At 39.9% G+C, this 25,058-nt stretch overlaps 2 protein-coding genes across 2 annotated transcripts; one reads left to right on the top strand and one right to left on the bottom strand.

Annotated features, from left to right (window-relative positions):
• Positions 1 to 4,948: 4,948 nt before the first annotated feature.
• Positions 4,949 to 10,778, bottom strand: dad1 (defender against cell death 1). The gene is made up of 3 exons (XM_034703020.1): positions 10,433 to 10,778; positions 7,138 to 7,309; positions 4,949 to 5,189 (listed from the first exon to the last, which is right to left on the bottom strand). Exons 1-2 carry the CDS (start codon positions 10,641 to 10,643, stop codon positions 7,179 to 7,181), a joined length of 342 nt encoding a protein of 113 aa, XP_034558911.1. The 5' UTR covers positions 10,644 to 10,778; the 3' UTR covers positions 4,949 to 5,189; positions 7,138 to 7,178.
• A 1,334-nt stretch (positions 10,779 to 12,112) lies between these two features.
• abhd4 (abhydrolase domain containing 4, N-acyl phospholipase B) lies at positions 12,113 to 20,273 on the top strand. The gene is made up of 8 exons (XM_034703756.1): positions 12,113 to 12,302; positions 13,347 to 13,432; positions 13,634 to 13,738; positions 13,871 to 14,159; positions 16,709 to 16,887; positions 16,974 to 17,085; positions 19,319 to 19,505; positions 19,672 to 20,273. Exons 1-8 carry the CDS (start codon positions 12,253 to 12,255, stop codon positions 19,759 to 19,761), a joined length of 1,098 nt encoding a protein of 365 aa, XP_034559647.1. The 5' UTR covers positions 12,113 to 12,252; the 3' UTR covers positions 19,762 to 20,273.
• The last annotated feature ends 4,785 nt before the right edge of the window (positions 20,274 to 25,058 follow it).

Below are 25,058 nucleotides of genomic sequence, written 5' to 3'. Positions count from 1 at the left end.
GTGTAGATTGCATGTTGCCCCACTGCATGTCCCAGTTCCCTCAGGGTACCCTGGATGGATGGATGAATGGATGGATGGATGGATGGATGGATAGATGGATGGATGGATGGATGTGCGGATTAATGCGTGGATGGATGGATGGATGGATGGATGGATGGATGGATGGATGGATGGATGGATGGATGGATGGATGTGTGGATTAATGCATGGATGGATGGATGGATGGATGGATGGATGGATGGATGGATGGATGGATGGATGGATGGATGGATGGATGGATGGATGTGTGGATTAATGCATGGATTAATGCATGGATTAATGCATGGATTAATGCATGGATGGATGGATGGATGGATGGATGGATGGATGGATGGATGGATGGATAGATGGACTGATGGATGGATGGATGGATGGATGGATGGATGGATGTGTGGATTAATGCATGGATTAATGCATGGATTAATGCATGGATGGATGGATGGATGGATGGATGGATGGATGGATGGATGGATGGATAGATGGACTGATGGATGGATGGATGGATGGATGGATGGATGGATGGATGGATGGATGGATGGATGGATGGATGGATGGATGGATGGATGGATGAGGCCACTGTGGCTCAGTGGGTAGAGTTGGTCGTCTATCACATGCCGAAGTGTCTTTGGGCAAGACACTGAACCCTAAATTGCTCTCACTGTTGTTCAGTGTTGTGTGAATGTGTGTGAATGATGTTAGCAAATACTGATGGCCCCTTACTATAGCAGCCTCTACCATCAGTGGGTGAATGTGGTGTGAATGGGTGAATCTGACAAGTAGTGTCAAAAAGCGCTATATAAGTCCATTTAGCATGTACCATGGATGGATGTCTGTGCTGATCTAGAGTATCTGTAATGGGTCATGATCACCTGCCTCTTAAGCTGTTAAGTCACATTTATTACATGACATCATGGTGTAATATATAGTCCATTTAGCCTTTACCGTGTCTTCTCTTACTTACAAACTCACAACATAAAATGATTGCAGATGACCCGTATGACTTTTGGACAACTTCTACTTTTGATAAAGTACTTACAAAGACTGGTATTACTTGTACAACATGAAAGGACCTGAGTACTTTTATCAGCAGCAGGAAGGAGCCTTCAGTTATCTTTAGTAACTGTGTTCCGGGGACTTGTAATGAGAGGTATTATAACAGTGTCAGAGGACTCAGCCTGCTCTTTTTATTGTGGTACTCAGGCTTCTTATTCAAATTCTCTCAGGTCAATTATGCTCTTATCTGGTCCCTCAGTTCTCAGGATCCCCGTTCTTACTTCTTTATTCCCTCTCCTTTCTGCACAGTTCTAGTGCTAATGCTTTGCACTTAATATGTAGAAGTAGGTAGATGGACTACCTCTTTCTCTGCTATTAAATCAGTAGAGGAAGAGATTTATATCTGACCTTTACAGGCGAGACCCGGGGTGCCAACGTGATTTAGTCTGTTTTTGAATTGTGTATGCAAGACAGTTTCATATCCTGTTCAAACTGGCCCACACATTCACACCCCACGGCTCTGTGCAGTTTAAAGCGATCGAGCCGGACCATGTTTGACTCTATCAGTTATTCCAGAACAAGTTATAGCAGCAAAGCCTCGCATGGCTCTGGGGTGCAATGTTCTCGCTTTCCTCTTTCCTCTTTACATGATAGGCAGAAGTCCTGCTGCTCAAATTGAACACCACACGCTTCCTCTTATTGGCACAGGAATTTACTTTAGGCTCCGTTCTGCTAAGTTTGAAAAAAAATGATGCAATCTTTGGCCTTGAAAACAACTTTTTCATGGGATAGAGTTCTTTTCTGGCAAAGTTGTTCAGAGTTATTTTTCTCTCTTGTCAACACTTGACAACCCTTATTTCTTTCTTATGTAACCAACTGAAGATGTAGAATGCAGCTGCCCCAAACTCTGCTGTTAAAAGCTTTACACTTGAAGCTTAGTCCCCCATTTGGAGGTGAAAGTAGAACTATAAAGTGAAAGAGTGTAGGGTATTTTTTCATGTTATTTCAAGATTAACAGCACATCACTATTCATTTGTTTAAACAGACAATGATTATTTATCACAGACAATGAATTAAAACTGGTGCCAAGGGCTGGCCCATGGCTTGGCAGTATAAGCAAATGCTAGGGGTGTGGTCCATCCATAGGGGGTGTAGCTTGCAACCTAAATGAGTTAGGAAAAACATTTGAGGATAATAGGAAAAATAACATTGTTTTATCTTATTAAATTTTGGGTTAAATTGCGAAGTGATGCCAGCATACATTAAAAAGCTTGTGATTCACTTTTGGTTTAAAAAAAAAAGGTTTGCAGAGCAGTTTTGCAAGGTTTTAAGTGTTCATGATTTACCTGTTTGTGTTTTGTTTTTGTTGTTTTTCTTTACACTTTGGAAGCTGATAGCTTAGAGCAGAGATCTCATTAATGGCTCATTTTCATCTCCAAAGGAGACATAATGAGACATAGGGAGACAAGGAAGAAACAATCCACTGAAATGAAACAGCACTACAAATTCTAGCCTATATAAAGAACATGAAAAAAATAAATAATAAAAACTGACAACTTGAAATGCCATTTAAAATACGTTCTGTATTAGAACAGCTGCTGGTTAGATTGAGTTAACTGAGAGAGCTCGCAGATTTCTCCACCTGAGCTCAAAAGGAGTCACAAAACTTGAGAAATTCCTGAGAATCATTTCAGATTTGGAGGAGATCTCCCTTGGCTGAGAATTTTTGCAACTCTCTTTCTGGAGGCAAGAACGAGAAACAGGAGACATAGTATTAGATAGAAAATGTAGGCTACCCTTAAATAAGCATTTTCTGGCTTTTTAATCATCACTTAAATACATTAATTTTACTTTGTTGCAAGTGTCTGTACTGTGAAAAGTGTTTTTTTAATGACTGAATAAATTCTACTACTATTACATTATGTATTTTGAAATTGCATTTTTTTTCCCTGCTAAATTTCAGTGTTGTTACCATTTAATTAATGTTCTTTTAGAGGTCATTTTTATTCTAAAATAAAGAAAACCTGTAAAACATAAAGCTTTGTCTGTTTTCTTTAGGTGTATATAATAATAATAATAATAATAATACCTAAGTTTTATATAGCGCTTTCAAATAACTCAAAGACACTTTACAAGAGAGACAATAAATAAATAAATACAAGTAAAGACATATAAGACAAGCAGACGACAAGGGAAGAGGTGGAAATGTGATGTGATTGGTGGAGTTGATAGGGGGCACTAGTTGAAATCTTGCATAGGGCCCCCAAAAACAAATGAGACCATAAAGAGGAAGACCATCTCTTTATATTCAGTTATGACTGTCAACACTTAAAGCACTCTACTGATGTAAGCTTTTGCCCAGCATGATTTCCAAGCATAGGCGTTTCTAGCCCATTTTGGGGAGTGCTGAAGCACATCTAAATTGAATCCCAGCACCCCTAAAATTTGAGAGATTTCTTTTTTATTGTATGTCCTTTTTAACAAGCTAGAAAAGTTCCAAACCATACAGTACTTGGTTGAAACGTAATATTTTAACAACAAAAATACAGCAGCTCCACCGCATTTTACATGTTGTGTATTGCATTTCAAATGAAAGTCCAAAAAAATAACCCCAATGTCAATTATTGGAATTTTTTTGTACTCACTATAGGGCTGGTTTACTCCAGAAACATACCTACTGTTTATGTATATGTTGAGGAGCTGCTGTATCAAAGTGAGTTGTCTTTCCCCAGAAATTAGGGTTACCATAGGTTTCTTTTATGATTCCAATCCATTTCTCCTTTATCAGATTTGATGGTTTAGTCACAGACTTTCCCAAAAAGTGTTCTACTTTTCTTTCACAAATGTGGGAATGAAATTGCATTAAAATGTACAAAACAGTGAAATTGATCTTGCCCGGCTCAGAAGGCATAAACATCCGATCCTAGAATCGCCCGTTTCCAAGGAACGCAGGATCAGGTTTTGCATTGGAAGAAACATTACTCACATCTAGAGGTCGGGATCATTGACTCATAAAAACATGGACAGCACAACTGCTGCCTCCATGTACAGCCAAAACTGTTAGAGCTCCCCCTGGTGGCTGGCAGAAATACAGTTGTGCTCATAAGTTTACATACCCTGGCAGAATGTGTTATTTCTTGGGTAGTTTCTGTTGTCAGTATGATATAAAAAGAGTAAACACAGTTGTTTGACAATAAATGGCTTCAACCAACCACTAACCATGATTGAAAAAAAAGTTTTTCTCTTATCATTCATGTTCTCTGAAAATGGCCCAAAAAAATCACATATTCTTCCAGGGTATTTAAACTTATGAGCACAACTGTATGCGTCACAAAGTCAGATCCCTCTGTTATAAACAGATGGGACATGGGTCAAACTCAAAATTGAATTATACTTCACTTTACTTTCTCAAACGTGCTTTCTGCCATAGAAGCTAGTTTTCATCATGATGATTTATGTGCAAGTGTTCATTTTTCAGAGTAGTTCCACCAGCTAGATCACTTCTGTATATCCTGACTCCACAATGCAACAACTCAGTACTTGTTAAGGAGCTGTTTTGGCTTCACATTTTATCAATGGGAGGAGATAAAGGTGCGTCATCCATATTTATATACAGTCAAGGCTCCGAGGAAGTAAGGGAAGACAGTTTGATTTGTCGCTATGGGTTGCCAAAATCAATATCAAATTTAAGTTTCTCATATTTGCTTTGAATATTGGAAATATGACGCTGCCGGCCTTGTTGGCTCTCTGTTTTACACCTGAAATATAAAAATGTTCTTACTCGCAGTTATTCCTGTCTTTGTATTAAAAAGGTCAAATTCATCCTTTATGGGTCTTCAGACTACATGACATACTCTTTATTATCCTCACTGTGTTATTTAATGTTAAATGTGATGGTAAATAATAAAAGTCAAAGTTTCATTGTTTTTTTTTATTCTTCACCTCAGTGCAAAAGGGAATGCTTTACAAATTTTAACATAAAAAAAATGAACGAAAATCAACCATTATCAGTAAGAAAACTTGTACTGCATCATATGAGTCGAGATGCTTCTATTGCAGTGTTTTTTGTTGGTATGGGACTCCGAATCGGTGGCACAGGGACACATGAAGCTTCATGTCTTGACGGGGAGGGCTGACGACTTCTGTTGTCATGATCTCTGAAAACAAACAGGAGAGGTGTGAGGGTTATTGACACTGAAGTTATTGGAGACGTTATTTAGAGACTACAGAGAAACAAGCGGACGCACTGCGGTCTTCTGACCCGCCTCCAACTCTGAAATTTAATAACACTGTTTTCTAGCGAGGCAAAAGCAATATTGGGTTTGATGTGGATCTCCCAGGAGGAGCAGGAAGGAAGTGCATCTTGTCGCATTAACTATCTGGAGCTGTTCCACTGAGAATGAAGAGATGAACTGGCAAGAACAGTTAATGTGACTGAGTGCACCCCAGGGACGCTGGTATTTTCTTGTTTTATAAAGACAAACATTACAATAATGCTTTTTCTGTACAAAAAACCCACTTAAACATCCCCCGAGTTCATACAACTCTCCCGTTTATTGTCCGTTGAGAGACGAAACAATAAACGTGCATTATCCTTGAAAGAAATGTTCTTATTTTCTTTTACACTGAGAGTCCAAAAGAATATTTTCTCTCAACTATGTGTCTTTCATCATAACTTCATTCATGTCTGGTTTTCAACTATTTCAAACAAACAGAGCATAAGCTTTCAGTCAGTATTGAGGAATGTTCAACTATAACTGATCAGTGAGTTCTTTGAAAGAGGAACGGAAAGAAAGTGTTGCAGCTCAACATGAGGGAATTTACTTAAAAGCCTGAACTATCATCCTATGATCAGAATAAAGCCGAGGCTTGAAGGTAAACCAACTAAATATGAACGCAGTGTCATGGTGGTATGTCTGATTTGTTGAAAAGATGTTTAATGAAACAGTATTGTGATCATTTCCAGGCTTTAAAGCTGGGGTCTGTAGTCAGATTTAGATACACTTTTTGTTATACTGGTTAAAATGATCTTTATGTCCTGATGGTAATCAATACATAATGTGTTCTTAAAAAAGAGTGAAGAAAAGCTGCTATCTACAGCCGGAGTAAACCTGGGAAAACACCAACCAATCACCGTTTTTGGGTGCCAAAATTTTAAACCATTCAAATCCCGTCCTGTTGTTCTGCCCGCCTCCTGCGCGTACATTTCCCCGGCGTGTACTCCTCGTCCCCGTCTCCTGCCTCTGCTTCCCCTGACTCTACTGACTGCCCCTCTCGCTCGACCTAGGGCCTGTCCCCTCTGACCCGATGAGGTGCTTTGCTCAGGACTGTAGTCCGGATCAGAGTCTAAAAAGCTCTCACCACGGGGGCTCTGACAAGCAGAAGAATGAATGACATTTACTAAGTCCTACAGAAATGTAGATGTATTGTAGCGTCCGTACGTCCGCTGTAGGGATGACGAGCCGATTCGTGAACACGTTGATCTTTAATAACCGGTCACTGTCGGCCGTGATCACGACAACCAACAAAGCAAGAATCAATGTTTGAATGAATGAAGAACTTCTCCTCTTGTCTCTCCTCTCTCCCGCTCGCACACTCTACACCTCTCCTGATGCCTTCACTAACCGTCAATCACTGTAGGAATTAAGAGCATCTACACTGAACACGTTTAACAAACAGTAGAGCTGTTACAGTATTATATGTGTTATAATTTTTCTCCTGTCACCATTGAGTTAATCCGTGTTTCTCTATTTAAAATGGTAAATGATGACATATGGTCGTATGATTTGGACCCCAATTCTGACTCAGAAACTTTGGGAAGATAACAAAGAAATTCCAGCACCAAACAACAGCGCAGGAAGTTTCTGTTTGGTAAGTGTTACATTTATTATGAGATTCATCCGGCGATGATGTCACAATTTTGACAAATCTTGTGTCCCTCTTGCTTAATTCTCATGCAACTTTTTAAAGAGGCTATCAGAGCAGTCAGTAGTTTCATCCTTGAATTACTCAAACACCCTTTTTACCTCACAACTTGAAACTTTACCTCCTTTAATATTGACATCCAATGATTTAACTTTATATTCACCTCTTTCAAACACATACCTTCTCAGAGGGGGACACTGTGAATCAGATGCACGTTTGTTTCAACCGATGAAGTTCATCACGACCAGGTGGAGGACGGTGTGAGCGAATAAGAAGTCAGCAAAGGCTCTCTCGGGGGAGATGGACAGGAAATCTCCTTTGTTCTGTGGGTTGATCTGGATACGAAGACACACTAAGGGAAAAAAAGAGCAGTTGTTGTTCATCCCATGAATGAATGAATGACATACAAAGGCATCATGGCTATTACAAACAAAAATTTCATTACCATGAAATATGTGCTGTAACTTCAGCCCAGAAGCCATCAAATAGTGGATCACTTTAAATTGGAATCTAAAAACCTCTTGTAAGATTGAACTTGACAAAACCCATAAATAGTCTTATAGGGTCTTTAAAGTCTCATATTTAGTCTAAAACGGTATAATTGATCAGGCAATAGACAAAAACATTCATTACCAACTATTCTGATAAATATCCTTTCAGGTTTAACATTAAAGGTTTAAGTTATTTATTAAAGAAAAGCCAAATATTCTCTGCTGACAGATTCTTCACAGTGATTAGTTTCTCTAGCTCTCTTTCTCCATTCATTGTGAACACCTTTTGGATTGATTTTTTCTCAGCATTTTGCAGCCGAGCAATTAATCATGCACTCGGTGCAATAAACAAAGATGTCATTATATCAACCCATTGCTAAATCACACCTGGCTTATTGTTAAAAGTGGAGCTCAGAGGTCTTTTATTACTGTCATACAGGGGGGTTTGTACTTTCCTTCATTATCGGGACCAAGTTGTTTTCAGATTCATTACCATGGTTCACAGAACTCAGTCTCATAGGCTCATCCGCTCGGATGGAAATGATTTTTTAAGTGAAACAGCTTTTTTAATCAAATCCTCTCTATTTACATTTATAACTAGAGCTATACAGTATCACCTTCATGAAGGTACGACTAACTGCAGGACATTTGGAAGCCCATGCTTCTGATTGACTCTATTTTACAATAAGAAGAAGTTGATTTCAGCTCAGATCTTTTTTTTTGTGTGTGTGTTTTTTTGTTTATTTTATTTTATATGCAACAGTGCAAAGACATAAAAGTGCTTGATATTAAACAGAACAGAAAAGAAAAGGTAGTTTTTGAAAGCAATAATCAAATAAAGTTATCAGGTATAGACTACTTTAAACTGTAAGAGACTGTAATGGAAGGGAGTAAAACTATTACTCAGTTATATTGTCAAGAAAGAGAAAAGAGAAAGAGGCAATAGAGAGAGAAGATAAAGACTAAAAGAGAAAAGAAAATTGAGAGGAAGAAGAGAGATATGTGAAGGGGGATTCTGAATGTGGGTATGCAGTTATATGAGTATTCCTGTTTGTGAGAATGTTGTAGTCTGACACGGTATTTATATGCAGACTTAAAGCTGGGGTTGGTAATCAGATTTAGATACACTTTTTGTTATACTGGTTAAAATGATCTTTATGTCCTGATGGTAATCAATACATAATGTGTTCTTAAAAAAGAGTGAAGAAAAGCTGCTATCTACAGCCAGAGTAAACCTGGGAAAACACCAACCAATCTCCGTTTTTGGGTCCCAAAATTTTAAACCATTCAAATCCCGTCCTGCCGTTCTGCCCACCTCCTGCGCGTACATTTCCCCGGCGTGCACTCCGAGTCCCTGTCCCCTGCCTCTGCTTCCCCTGATTCTACTGACTGCCCCTCTCGCTTGTCCTCGGGCCTGTCCCCTCTGACCCGATGAGGTGCTTTGCTCAGGACTGTAGTCTGGATCAGAGTCTAAAAAGCTCTCACCACGGGGACTCTGACAAGCAGAAGAATGAATGACATTCAGTAAGTCCTACAGAAAATGTAGATGTACTGTAGCGTCCGTCCGGACACTGTAGGGATGATGAGCCGATTCGTGAACACGTTGAGTTTTAATAACCGGTCACTGTCGGCCGTGATCACGACAACCAACAAAGCAACAATCAATGTTTGAATGAATGAAGAACTTCTCCTCTTGTCTCTCCTCTCTCCAGCTCGCACACTCTACACCTCTCCTGATGCCTTCACTGACTGTCAACACTGTAGGAATTAAGAACATCTACACTGAACAGGTTTAACAAACAGTAGAGCTGTTACAGTATTATATGTGTTATAACTTTTCTCCTGATATCGTGTCACCGGTACAACTGGATAATGCTAGCATGACAGTTGTGAGTACTAACAGCAGCCATGTTTGTTTGTTTTTTTAACTTTCACTATGATAATGTTTTGGTGAGGACCGGTTATGAATCAGTCACCATCATATGGTCGCAAGTCAGCGGCGCCCGTGCATGTGAGAGGGGGGGGCGTCGTTTTGGAGGAGCTCTGAGGGAGGAGGGGAGGGGTTAGACGGAGTCCTGAAGACATGCTACGTTCAAATTCATGCTAGTTTTCCGAGACTACCAACCCCAGCTTTAAGAAAGCTTGTGGTCTGCCTCTGCCGATGACGTTAGGGCGTCGTGGAGGTAGCAGCTGTGGGTACCAACAGAGTGGTATTTTTCAGGCCCGGTTCTGCAAAGGCAGCCCCCAGACCCTTGGGAGGAGACTTGCAATTTGCAGAGCCAGGCCAGATTCAGGTGCATACATTTCAGATCTAATTATCATGACTCTTACCCACCTAGAGTTTCAAAAACCCAAAACAAACAAATAATTAGACTACACTTAATTAATTGGTGTATCCATCACTGCATCATTTATCAAGATTTGGGCTATCATGATGATCAGCCAATAGTTTGTTTTCCCAGAATAATATCCCATTATCATGAGAAAGCAAACTTTGTTATCTCAAGATAATGAGATGGATTCATGTTATAATGTGAATACCAGCTTTGATATCCCAGGATAGTGAGATAATGAGTCAAAGTCTCCAGAAAACACCAGAAATGAACTCTTAATCACAGGAAACTATAGTAAATGAAAGATATGGCAGCATGTCCTTTAAGGGCTTCCGTACTTCTGCATAAAGCGAACTACTGGTAGGTGTATACTAGCAAGGTGAGCTAGGCTAAGGTAGAGTTTCAACTGAGAGTGCCTTTAAACCTTTTCTAAACCTAGTGTGTGTGAAGTGTTTCTCTATAACCACTGAATCTATTTCCAGTTTATTCAGATTTACAACTTCAGCCATAACATCCAACTATGGTTAGCTAACGTTAGCATCTAGCTGCAGACACACACCTGAGGCCAGAGGAGCATTGGAAACGTCAACACTGACACATTGTTTTATGGGATGGGTAAATATCTTAACATTTCACTGACTGAGCATTTACCTGCTAGAATGAAAGCGCCCACGCATGAGATGAAGCCCGACAGAAAGCTGTTGAAGGGGAAGGTGCCGACGAGCAGACAGTAGAGGAACTGTAGCGCTCCTGTCAGCAGGATGTAGAGCAGATACGAGTCCACCACCTTCAGCTTGTTGGGCGTCGTGGTGGTGTACTCCTCCAGGAACCGAGAGATAACAGAGAGGACTGAATTCGACATGATTGCTGCTGTTTAATGTGCACAAACTGGTCTAACAAACGAGCTCTGCACAGGTCCTCTTCCTCTGCTGTATGAGTGACGTGTCCCCATCAACCGGAAGCAGACGTGGCGTTGCAGCGAATGTAGTCCGTCAGACGGAACGAAAAACGGAGCCCGGTGTTACAGAGCTTACAGGCCCGCCCACCCTGTGACAAAGAGGTGTAAAATTAAAGTAATGACTTACTCGGATGGTTTTTTAAACGACAGAGTTTTTGGACTTCAATCCCAATTTTTTTATACAAGTTATCATTAATCCTAAAATTAATATAAAATATCATTATGATTATCATTATGCTATGGGGATTTTTGACATATTTAATTTTACTCATTTTTTACTAAACAAGTTAAAATGTCAGTAATCAATCAATCAATCAATCAATCAATCAATCAATCAATCAATCAATTAATCAATCAATCTTTATTTGTATAGCGCCAAATTACAACAAACTTTATCTCAAGACGCTTTTACAAACATAGGAGGTCTAGACCACTCTATGTCAAATTATGAAAAGAGACCCAACTTCAAGACAGGGTAAGACTCAGTCTGACCCCACCTTAATCCATCATGAGCATTGCACATCGCAGTATTTAGCTAGTTACAGAGGTGAGGAAAAACTTCCTTTTAACAGGCAGAAACCTCAGGCAGAACCAGACTCATGTTAGACAGCCATCATGCCTCGACCGAGTTGGGTCTGGAAAGACAGATAGAGGGGAGTAAGAGAGAGAAGTGATAGTGATGAGACGAGTCGTAGAAGCTGTTGCCGCTGGAGTCCAGCACGTCCGTATCAGCTGGAGTCCAGATCGTTAGCAGCAGGAGGACGTCTACGGCAGCTCAGAGGAATCTACGAGACAATGGAGCTCAGGGACTTCAGAAAGGTCTATGGTTAGTAACTTTAATGGGACAGGCAGAGTTAAAGTAAGTGATGAAGGGGTTGGGGGGAAGGGTGTGAGCTAGGATCCCAGTGTGTCAGTGTGCCAGTTCCCCCGGCAGTCTAGGCCTATAGCAGCATGACAAAAGCTGGTCCAAGCCTGATCCAGCTCTAACTATAAGCTTTGTCAAAAAGGAAAGTTTTAAGCCTACTCTTAAAAGTGGAGAGGGTGTCTGCCTCCCGGACCCTGACTGTTAGATGATACCAAAGGAGAGGGGCCTGATAACTGAAGGTTCCACCTCCCATACTACTTTTAGAGATTTTAGGTACAACTAGCAAGCCTGCATGTTGGGAGATGATGAAAAGAAGGGAAAGTTAAAAAACAAACAAAACACAAAATAACAGAATATTTATTTATAAGTTAGGAAAATGGGGAGATTATATGTTTGTAAATATGTAATATCTGTAGTGAACCCCTCATCAGATCAAACACAGGGTGTTCAGGGACTTCTTTGTGTACCATTGATGCATCTTTTAAATAGACCATCTTTGATTCTGATCAGCTGACCCAGGAATGTACTTGTTACAAAACATTACTAATAAGCCTGCTGTGGTGTTGTGTTAAAGCAGGGACGGAAGAGCGTGTTTGTGAAGATCATAACCTTCTTTACGTGAATGTAGCCACTGAAATATGTTAACAGATGGATCCTGCTACGACCGCAGCTCCTCTACAGGCAGATTGTGAGACAGAGTGAGTAATTTACACGACAACAACCTTCAGCACAATGCTGCTCTGCTTATATCACATGGTAGCTGAACTTATTTCATTAAACCTGCTGTTTGCAATGACTGTCTCTGTCTTAAAACTGTACTGTACTGTGTTAATGTGCATCAACAACACTTAGATGTAGTAGGATATTAAATATATGTGTTTTAACATATATGTTGTTTATTCAACATTACAATTTTAAAACAAAATATCTGATATTTAATAAATGTCTCTGTAACACAAATGCTCATAGGCATTATCTATGATTATTGAATAACCTGAAACAAAATAAACAATACTAATAAAATCAGTGTTAATTAGTCTATCTTTAAGCTTCCAATCACAACTTACAATAACTTAACATTTTTTAAGTATATAATGTATTTTATTAACAAAGACTCCTCAGCAGTGCCATTTATAATAATATTTATAATACTCAATTAACAAAGTTGCCAAGATCTGTCACTGTAAATAATCAAGTTTTAATAAAATGTCTCTTGAGTCACATTCATCACCAAGCCATTTGTCAGGATGACTCAGCAGATTTGAATTGTCCAGAGACTGGGGAATAGGTAAATGGCCTGGGATGTATGTGGTGTAGATGGTGGAGGTAGAAATGTGAGACTGACTGGCCTCTTTTTCTACCTCTAATCAGAGAAGAGGGGGGCGGGGGGTTATACACACACTTCGGCTCATTTTATCCAACGTTGGTAGTTTCTGTCCTGAATATAAAGCATAGAGGAATTTAAAATAGTAAACTGCGAGAAAGGCAAACTGTGATTTCTACTTAGAATCCAGAGGCTGTTTGGATGGTTGTTGAGTAAAGTTGCTGCTGTGGGTCTCAGCATGGACTTTGATTGAGGGCATTATGCCTGTGAAACGCCACACTGCGGGGTGTGTGTAACGTGTGCTTTATGCAAACAGTGATCACACTGACTTTAACCTTGGACCTACACCAGCATCTCTAGTCATGCATTCCTTCTGCGTGTTCTCTTTTATCTTCACATCTTTGTTTTTTGTTTACAGGACCAGTTCAGTCTGGAGCTGGTGGCCTTCCTGGCGTCCAACCTCCATGTCTCTTCTAAAGACTACAGAGTCCAAGATTCTTGCTTGTAAGAGTGATCTATGCATGCAGATTATGTAACCTTAAATATTTGAATGATATGCAAATGCTGCTTGGCCTTCATAAAATATCCATCCTCCCACATTGAGCCTCTGTATGTGTAATATGAGACCTATTTTGTGACTGTAAACTAACACACAACCTCACTGACGGTATACTCATCATCCTCTCTTTTGTCTGATCCTGACAGGTATTCAGAATGACCTCTGGGCTAGATTTGTGACCCTGCCAAACCAGGACCGAATATGGACTTTGACCGTTTCCAGCAAAGCAGCGCAGAAACCTGCACAGCTGGGTAACGCCCTTCCTCCATGTCTTTGTTTGTTTATTAGGAGGAACCAGCTGTAATCCCTCAGTGCTTTACAGATAATAGCTACGGTTACATAACTCCTCCCTCTCTCATCTATCATTGTCACTCTCCCTTTAGCCACAAAGACGCCCCTTGTGATGGTTCATGGTTTTGGAGGAGGTGTGGGCCTGTGGATTAGGAACCTGGAGCCGCTGAGTCGGTCCCGGCCCGTTTACGCCTTTGACCTCCTCGGCTTTGGAAGGAGCTCCAGACCTTCTTTCCCCTCAGACGCCGCCAAAGCAGAGGAGCAGTTTGTGGACTCCATCGAGCAGTGGAGGCAGTCTGTCGGCCTGGAGAACATGATTCTGCTGGGACACAGTCTGGGGGGTTACCTGGCTACCTCCTACGCCATCCAGTATCCTTCAAGGTAATGATGGGGAAACTTTGTCAAACATGATGTAATGAAGGTCTGGTACATGGGAGTGATTTAATGTGTGTGTGGATTAATAACGTCAGCTTAGAGATAAGCGAAGACAGAGATTACATCAGGATGTCATTTATTGAATGTGTTGAATATTAAGCAGGTTGTTATCTGAAGAATGAACAGAGGAATCAATTAATTCATTTATGACCCATGCACACATCCTGGGAGTCAGATATGATTTATTATGGCTCCCATCTTTATTACAGACACACAGTTTTCTGTGGTGATGTTTTTCTAATTGTAGAGTTCTTGAAAATGATTAACTGTTTTAATTAGAGCTGGATTATGAGCCTCTCTGTTGTCTTGCCTACAATTAGACACCTCTCTCGTGTTAAAGCCGACAGTGAGCTTAGCTTTGCACAAAAAACAAGGAAAGTGTGAGTTTGCTCGCCTGGTTACTTTAAGTCCTGCATTTCTTCTTTTGAGCCATGTGCAGTCACTCTCAGAAAGATCTCCTTTGCTTGGAAACCTCCTGGAGCCTACAAGACTCCAGCATGTGACTGAGCCTTGCCAATAAAAGTCCAGCGCCAGTATTCACAAACATCCTGAGAATCCTCTCAGAGAACTCCACACTCAGAAGGAGTCTTAGCTCAGGAATGACTTAGGAACACTCTCAGAGCAACTCTGAGTAAGGATGGGACACACTATTTGATCTCAGTGAGGAGGAGTGGTTGCTACCAACTATGACACATTCTTCCAAACGCTGTGATTGGCTGATCCACAAAATTAGAAAAAATGTTTTAAAAATGGTTTCAGTGAGAACTAAGCGGCAACCTCTGGTCTAAAAATATGAGTCCCATGCAGAAACTGCAGTTCATTGAAGGTCCACTATAGGCTGGCTCTGGAAGTACCGGAAACCACATACACACCAATTCAAAAAAGCTGATCTTTACAGCAGAAATAAACATGTTTACAGCCTGGTACAAAAGACGAGTGTAGTCTGGATAGCTCATTTCTTGATCAGCACACACTGTACAGAGGGTGAATTTTTTTCTCCTGTTGGCTAGGAGGCTCAAAGCTCGCCTCTTTACGTCACAATCACTCAACAGCAGCAATATGGCTCCCGCCAACGAATGGCCTCAAAACAGCTCTTCAGAAACAGATGGGAACGTCACGGGTACTACGTCCCTATTTTACACAGTCTATGGTGAGAACGGATATAGAAGAATGGTGAAACTAATCAGCCTGATCATAGAATCCGATCACATATTATTTTTTTATGTAATTATTATTGCATTGAGTAAATTGTAAGTTATACTTTAAAAGTATAAAAGCTTGCAAACACATGCCGTCTGCTCTGTAGTCTCTTCATATGCTGATAGTTAAAGCAGTGTTTTCAGCTCACAGGTCTGCTATACCTGAGCAGGCAAACAGTTACGCATGTTGTTTACCGTATTGGATAAACTATATAACTCCCTTTGCAGCCCTCTGCAGGTGATCAGATACAAATCTGGTGTTGAATATGACTCCTCTAATGCTGTTGTTTTCTTCATATTGTGCAGCTTGTTGCTGCTGATGTCATTCTGCTCTCTTAGTTTTGTTTGGTCATTAATAACAACCTCGCTATGTGAGACTCAGCTGTCATGAGATTATTTTATTTAAATTAAATTAAATTGAATTAAATAAAATTAAATAAAATTAATAACATACAACTGCGAGATAAACTTTAATTTCCCCTGTTGCTAAATATTTTGCGATCACTTCCTTTTATTTTTTTTTTTAGTTATTTTTTTGGACATTTTTACCTTTTATTGATAGGACAGCTGAAGAGAGACAGTAAACATGGGGAGTAGAGAGTGGGGGAAGTGGAACCAGCGACCTCTGCGACAAGGACTAAAGCCTCTGTAGAGGGGATGCACTTAGACTGCTCGGCCACCTGCGCCCTGATCTCTTTCATTTCTGGTGATTTGCGTTGTTGCGTTGACTTGTAGATTTGAGCACGAACATGATCACGACACAATCTTATCTATAGCATTTGTTTAACTCACTGTCATTTATTGTTTGGTGTGCATTTCTCCTATTTCTCCATCTTTCTGCTACTTCCTACTCAGCTTCAGAAACTCTTCAGCCTCTCAAACGTCCTCCTGACTACTCCTGACAGTTTTTCACCTCAGGAAATCTTTTAAGGGCGAAGATGCATGGGAATAACTTCTGTTAAGAAAGATGTCAACCTAACTTCTCAGAAAACATCATGATTCTAAAAATGTTGTCACTAAGAGCAACACTTTTTACTAGGAAGTAGGAAGCTTTGTGAATATGTCCACAGATCACTGTCGTCAATGTTTCATACTCTCGATTACATGCTGAGAAAACCAAAAAGACATCACACTTCTAAAATGCACACCGGATTCAAATGCACTATATTTTCAGGTTTGCCCTTTCAAATAGCCTTTATGTTATCCAGCTGAGAGGCATGACTTATCCACCTTCTGAAGCAGATGGCTGATGACAGTTGATAAATTATTATAATGTATGCTGCTCTCTTCTTGCAGAGTGTCACATCTCATTCTGGTCGACCCCTGGGGTTTCCCCGATCGACCAAAGACTAGCGGTGAGAATCAGGACACAGACGTGGTGAAGAGGCCGCCCCTTCCACGCTGGGTTAAAGCTATCGCAGCAGTAGTCTCCCTCTTTAACCCCCTGGCTGTCATCAGAGCAGCCGGCCCATGGGGTAAGAAACGTTACAGTTTTTATAATATTGTCTGCTGCAGTGTAACACTCTGTCCCCTCCTCTTATACAGTACGCTGTTGTTTCAGGTCCAGGTTTGGTGAACAGATTCCGTCCTGATTTCAAAAGAAGATTTGATGATCTGTTTGATGACGACACCATGACGCAGTATATTTACCACTGTAACGCACAATCACCCAGGTACCACAGAACATGCAGAGGGGAATTTCAATAATTTTCATTTTCATCTTTTGCTTTATATTTATAATGTTTAGAATCAGCTTTATCAGCCAGGTGTGTGTGCACGTCCAAGAAATCTGACTCCAGTTTGCACTGCTCAGAAATAGACACAGAAATAGACATGCATCTGAAACAAGGTTAATACAGCACACATGGCTACAGGTGTAAATACTGTGTATGTACAGGTTTAGGTGTTTAAATGACTGGTCACTTCAAACTGTTTTGCTCCTTTAAATTTCTTAAGCTGGCAGCTACAACGTAATCCTTTGGGATAGCTAAAGCTCCTAACTGTGATGCTACTGAAAGTGCTTGTTTTAGCCACTTAATCAATCAATCAATCAATCAATCAATCAATCATTCAATCATATCTTTATTTATATAGCGCCAAATCACAACAAACGTTATCTCAAGACTCATTACAAACTTAGCAGGTCTAGACAGTACTCTATGTTAAATTATTAACAAAGACCCAACATCAAGACAGGATAAGATCCAGTCCCCTCTTACAGACAGGACTCAGTCTGATCTAATCTTAATCCACCATGAGTATTGCACCTTGCAGTATTTAGTTAGTTACAGTGGCAAGGACAAACTTCCTTTAACAGGCAGAAACCTCCAGCAGAACCAGACTCATGTTAGACCCACATCAGCCTTGACCGAGTTGGGGTTGGAAAGAGGGATAGAGGAGATGAAGAGAGGGATGATAGTGGTGAGTAGTTGTTGTTGCTGCTGGCACGTCCACAGCAGCAGGACGTCTACGGCAGCAACTCAGAGGAATCTACGAGACAAGGGAGCTCAGGGACTCCAGAAAGGTCTATGGTTAGTAACTTTAATGGGACAGGAAGAGTTAAAGTTAGCGATAGGCAGAGAGAGGGAAAAAGACAGGATCCCAGTGTGGCAGTCTAAGCCTATAGCAGCATAACTAAGAGCTGGTCCAAACCTGAGTCAACCCTAACTATAAGCTTTATAAAGAAGGAATTGTCTAAGCCTAATCTGAAAAGTAGAGAGGGTGTTTGCCTCCCAGACCCTGACTGGTAGATGATTTCAAAGGAGTGGTGCCTGATAACTGAAGGCTCAACCTCCCATACTATTTTTAGAGACATTAGGTACGACGAGCAGGGCTGCATGCTGGGAGCGTAGTGTTCTAGAGGGTAATAGAGCAATGTGAGCTCTTTAAAATCCAAAGGTGTCTGACCAGGAGAGCTTTGTAGGTCAGAAGAAGGATTTTAAATTCTGTTCTAGATTTTATGGGGAGCCTGCTAATACAGGAGATGTGCTTTCTCTTCCCAGTTCTAGTCAGTGCTCACAGGCTCAAGTGACAACATCAAATGTAGGATATCTACAGTGTTAAACATAGAAACAAGATCTTGCTGAAGTGAGAGTCTTGCTCTGAAACTTCTCTGTGCAGACACTTTCTCACCCCATTCACAGTGATACTTCAAGGCGAGTATTTATGCTCCTTCAAATGAATGCCTCAGAGGTGTGGTGGTAGGACAAGCTCATGCTACTGTACAGGCATCAGAGGCAACCTAAGGGCTGACATAAAAAAAAAATCCTTTTTGCATTTTGGAAGTAAAAGTTAAAATTCAGACTGCAAAAGAAACACATCTTATACTGAGTGTATGTCTCATTTCAGGTCAGAATATCTCATTACGTGCAATATAAGCCTGACAAGTCCAGATATAAATCTTATTTCAAGCTATTAAAATCCACAAAAAAGGACTTTAATAGTTATGAGTACAAATTGCTTTATTTGCAGCAAACAGAGGTGTGACAGGGTCAAGACATGCATGTGTGTGTGTGTGTGTATGTGTGTGTGAAAACTCCAACTGTGTTTACAGGCTGTGTCCTTTTTTGCACTGTGAAAACATGATGTATAATGACACACAAGGACAGCAATTTAACACCTTTGCAAGATCGATGTAAAAGTACAGAGGCGTGATAATGGCGGTTCTTTTGTGTGTTGTGGACTTATAAAAGGGGGCTATTGATCAGGGTCATCGCAGCATTACAGTCAAGTTGCAACCACTGACTGAAGAGAATCTTCTGGGGCAGTTCCAAAAGCTTTGAATGTAGTAGAAATGTACAAACGTACGTTTGGTTGGAAAACACAGGACTCATTTTTGACTAAGAGGACAATGCCATGTGATAATCTGACTTACCTCCTCACACCTTTTTCCTTTCCTGCTTGTAGTGGTGAGGTGGGTTTCCGGGCCATGGCTGAGTCTCTGGGCTGGGCAAAGAGGCCCATGCTGCAGAGGGTTAACCTGCTGCCCCCCTCCATGCCCCTCACCATGCTGTACGGGGCTCGATCCTGGGTGGACAGCTCGTCTGGGGACATGGTGGCAGAGATCAGAGAAAAGTCCTACACCAAAGTGCAGGTGAGTGAAGGCGAAGTCATAACAGTCAAGAGCCTTAAATAAGTAGCTTTAAATTCTTCTATTTTTGGTTGTCATATATATTCTGTGGTTGAGAAACCTCATGTGGTGGAGCGTTTAATCTGACCGTCTGTCTTCTCTCCCTTTGTTCTTGTCTTCCTCTGCGTAGCTGATAAATGACGCCTCTCACCACGTGTATGCCGATCAACCAGAGACATTCAACAGAGTGGTTGAAAATATATGCAACTCTGTAAACTGACTGTGTGCGTGAGTGTGAGTGTGTGAGTGTGTGTGTATGAGTGTGTGTAAGGATGGAGAGTATGCAGACAACTCGTGTTGTTTTTAGCACTGTAACCTTTGCATGTGACGCATGCTGGCTGAATCTGCGTCAGGGCCAGTCTAAACATCATGTGTGTGATTGTAATGTTAATCTGAATCGCATTATCATTCAAAGTGATCTTTTTATTTATTAGTAAGATTCATTCAGTCAAGTCTTTGAGTAAAAGATTTATTTTATATGTATGATTATCTCCCCACTGTCATATTTCTGCAGTGAAACTCGCACATCACTCTTGATGCACTGAGCTTTTGTGTTACAGAGCAGCCTCACTGCGACTGACTGACACTTTATACACGTGCCTGACAGAAAGCATTAAGTACTGTAAGAGATTGTTTTTCTTTGAGCCTTGTTTCTATCTTCCATCTGTCCCAGTGTATCAAACAGCTCTTTGTATTTTATACATTAAAACAATAAAAGCTGATTTAACAGAAGTTTGTTCCAGTTTCCTGCTATCGTCATCCAAATGGGATGCACTTAATGACCCGACCAGTAGAGGGCAGTACTAAGCACACATTTGTATTAGGCCTTCATTGAACTTCATGCTTCAGCATGCAAAAATTGATTTTGAGAACTGCATTCAAAATATAGAAGTCAAAGAAAAGGAATTGTTCAAATAAATGATGGATTTGAGGACATATAGGAAATTTAGTGTAACTTGCTTGTTTTTTCTTGTTATTTAAGTTTTTATTGACTTTATCACATGAAAAGCAAACAATATAAACGATACATACATAATAAGGGTTGTACTGTCGATAGACCTTAAAGCCAATCTTTGGGTCAAAGAACCCTTTCTTGGAATAGCTAAATAAAAAGAGAAAAATACTCCTCCAAAAAAACAAAACAAACTTTATCCAAAAAGGCAGACCTGCAATAAAGGAATACATGATGCGTATCCTGGCACTACAGTATTTCATACATTTCTGATTCCATTTACACACATATACACATTCCCTGACAGTATACAAACCCCATAGTAGATAAGTCCCGCCCCCGTAGTACACTGCGCCCTCTCTAGGATGTGTCATCATCAATATAAGTCAAAAAGACTTTCCATATTTGGCAAGTTTTGATTTCTGCATTATTTAGTCTAGCATCATCATGCTGTCAAACACAGTGGTTTTAACCATGAGTCTAAACCACTCTTTAAACTCTAGTTTGTGTGGGCTCTTCCAATCATGCAGAATAAGCCTAGCTGCAATAATGTAGCCTGTTACTAACACTGCAGATCCTGCTTTGCTAACACCTGGTGGCACCAGAGATAAATCCCCTAGTAGAGTGTTAGGAGATCAGTGTCTTCTTTAACAATACACTATAATAGAAGATTGCTATATGTAACTATGGCTGTCAAATAATTATAATCACATTCATAAAAAATTATAATGTAGATCAACATAATCATCCTAAACTAGGGTAAAAAGAAATGCTTTAGGACCCCAGACAAAAAAACAACATGTCAGAAAACACAACATGATCATAATGTGAAATGTGCCAAATGCAGCCTGAGGGAGCTGTGAGCATGCGCCCCATCTACTGCAGTGATCAAGGTTCTACTCTCACTCTGCTATATGTCATCCCCTCTCATTCAAAACATATATCTACAAAACAGTTCTGGTTCAATCTGACAATACATCAAGAAACAGTCAGCTGCGACTTTAGCAGTCTTGAATATAAATGTTTTGACGGTTTTTGTGTCTTTTCCACTTGCAACAGCAGTGGCCAGAGGCGCTGTCTTAACGAGGAGAAAGAAAACTGACCACATAACTCCTCTTTTAAAAACTCTGCTCCCTGTTTCTTTTAGAATTGATTTTAAAGTCCTTTTACTTGTTTTTAAAGCTCTTAACAGCCTTGCTCCTCCATACATTACCGATCTACTGTCATTTTATGTTCCAGCCCGATCACTGAGGTCCTCGAATGCTTCCCTTTTAAATGTTCCTCGTGTGTCTCACACAGGCACCGGCCGGAGAGCTTTCTGTTTTTATGCCCCTAGGCTGTGGAACTCTTTGCCTCTGGACACCAGAACAGCAAGCTCTCTGTGTGTTTTTACAAGTAAACTTAAGACTTACCTTTTTAATCTAGCTTTTAATTTGGAGTAATTTATTTTAGCCCTGGACTGCATTATCATTATCATTATTATTATTTTATTATTTTATTTCTTATTATTATTTTTATCATTATTATCTAAACCATTGTTTTAACATGTATTTATTCATCTTATTTATTCATTGTGTTCATCTGATCTCGTTAACTCTACCTTATTTCTAAACTTTTATTTCCACTCTTAATTATTTTATTAATTTTACTGTATTTCTTTTTTTTTAAATCATGCCTTCTATAATTTTACCATTACTGTTGTTTTCTTACTGTCTGTTACTCTGTGAAGCACTTTGGGCTACATGTTTTTATGTATGAAAGGTGCTATATAAATAAAGTTGAGTTGAGTTGAGTTGAGTGTTTTGAGGTTGCCTTGCAGTCACTTCTAATCACAGTATGTCACAAAGTGGATGGATGAGGCGTTTCCATCTCCTCCCAAACCAGTGAGGTGAAAGTGAAGCCAAAATACGCCCAAAGAAGGGAGCTGACATCTTTGACTGGTGACGTCATTTGAAGGCAGCATAGCAGTGATTGGCTGGTGGAGCCACATTATTCAAGTTCCGCCCCTGCCACTAATCAAAGCACACATGTAAGTTAGAGATGAGACAGAAAAAATCCCTCAGGTCGGCAAAGGCTTTTGTGCTATTGTTCGTTCCCTCTTATTGTTCCTCGTCTTCTCTGCTAATCCACATTGTGCTCAAGCCATATTTGTTAAGAGATCTGTCATCATAGTGCATCAAATAACTGACTGAAACTCAACTCATACAAATGAACAGCTAAACTGATCCAGCATGATAAGAGCTCACTTTAATGACAGAAACCATATGTGAGAAAAATGTCATGTGCAAAGTTTGACCCATGTCCCATCTGTTAACAATGGAGGAGACAGGCTTTATGATCTTTACCACAGGTAGTCAATAGGGGGAGCTGTTTATGCCCTGTATTCACTTTTGGGGAGCTGTCACATCCTCTACCTTTTTATACAGCCTTAGGTTCATTCCTTTACTTTAAATTCAACACCTGAGAAATGAACAAATATTGTTAAATTTGTAAAAAAAAAAATCTTAGACTGAAAGTAGAGTGGATTTAAATTTGGCTGGGGAAAGACCAAGGTTTTAGTGATCTCTCGAATAACATTATGAGCACACACTAACAAAAGAATTACTTGTCATGAACCAATTTCTCACATATGTTAAAAGGACAGAATGCATTTTACCAAAGACGTCAAAGATCAACTCTATTGGTATAAAGAGTCTAAAAGAAAAATCCCTCTTTTGGCCATTAAAACTATGTCACTCTTGTAAATGTAATATCTCAGAAAGGCCTGGAGGGAGAAAAAGAAATTGGCACAAATGTCCTCCTGGACTCAGGATGAGCTGCTGTGATTTTGAAGGTCAAAAGTCAACATCACTGTGACCTTGTGTCTTTCGGATTAACTGGAGTAAGATACCACTGAAACGCCTGGAGGGAATCTTAAAGCATCTGGTTTATTTGACGTATTTTATCCACCTAAGATCTCCCCTCACTCCACCCCTCTGCTGACGTGGGGAGAGTTTACTGACAATCATGCTCTGCAGAGAAACAGGGAGCGACAGAGAAAGGGGGGAGTTATCAGGTATTATTTTCCCTCTGTAAATGGTTGTGAGGCCTGCTGATGTTTTGTTCTCACATTTTCAGGGTACATCATTATTCCATTTTTTTCCAAAACCAAAATGGGAAAAATGTATCCTGCCTCCTGTCCACAGTCACTCGGTCATTGTGAAGGAAACATAGAGAAATGCGAAGTGCAACTTGTTTGTTTAGCAAGCCAATTCTGGTTTTGTAACACCATTTTCCCCTTCTCAATTTAGGGAGACTAAAATTAGAATAAAGGGGATTGACATTGTCCTCTAAGAAATTTGGTTGGGTTTCTTTCCCTGCTGTCTTTATTTGTCCTCTCAGCATGGCTTTGTCCTGTTTTAAACTTGTTGCACAAATACAAGAACATAAGACCACATCCTTCAAAAACAATGGATATCAAAAAGAAATACTGAAGTTGAGCTCAAGTGTCTGAAAATAGAATTTAAATACAATGAATTGTGTGATGTACTTGCACTATTATATTAAATTGTTGCTGTGCTTCTGGTTTATCATCTAAAAATAGTTAATAAACTGTTCAAATGTTCTTCTTGAAAACAAATCAAGATGTTTATTGAAGGAGTACTGGGATAAGGAAATACAGTGGATAAGGAAAGTATTCAGAACATTTTGTTATGTTACAGCCATATTCTAAAATGGATTAAATTATATTTTTCCCTCAACATTCTACACATAATACCCTATACTGACAAAGTGAAAAATGTTTTGTAGAAATCTTTGTAAATTAATTAAAAATAAAACTCAAATATTGCATGTACATAAGTATTTAGACCCTTTACTAAATACTGAAGCTCCTTTGGCAGTGAATACAGTCTCCAGTCTTCTCAGGTATTATGCTACAAGCTTAGCACACCTGGATTTGGAGAGTTTCTCTCATTCTTCTTTGCACATCCTCTGAAGCTTGATGAAGTTGGATGGGGACCTCGATGCACAGTTATTTTCAGGTCTTTCCACAAAAAGATCCAGATAATAATCAAGTAACTATATAAAATGTTCCCAACAAAACAAACTTTAAGCATTAAAGTAATGCTTGCTAGCAGTTTGGACGCCACCCGTGTAGTGTTACAGTATTTTATGAGTTTTATTGATTCTGATATTTTATTAAAAAACATGGTTTTTATATGTACGGTTTTAATGTGGAAGTTATCTGGTTGAATATCCCTCTAAAATGCATGAAGTTGATACATAGAGTACATAAACCTAAAAACACAGTACTACAGTACTAAATACTAAATACATACAGTCTTTGTCCTTCTTCTCATGCAGGTCTTGAAATACTGCAGCAATATACAGTCGGGCTGAACACCACTTCATACAAAAACAAATAAAACACAGGGGTGCTATACAAAGAAGATGAAGCTTAATGAGAAGAAGCTCTTCCTAAGCATTGCAGCCACGTGTTAATGAACGCTTTAAGTGGGAAAATAAGAGCAGGTACTCCCCTTGTTCATATTTTGGCATGTGCATAGTGCTGCCATTATCAGTAG

This window comes from Notolabrus celidotus, chromosome 15, assembly GCF_009762535.1.
Source record: "Notolabrus celidotus isolate fNotCel1 chromosome 15, fNotCel1.pri, whole genome shotgun sequence".
Taxonomy (NCBI): Eukaryota; Metazoa; Chordata; class Actinopteri; order Labriformes; family Labridae; genus Notolabrus; species Notolabrus celidotus.
This window is presented reverse-complemented; position numbering and strand designations above follow the sequence as displayed.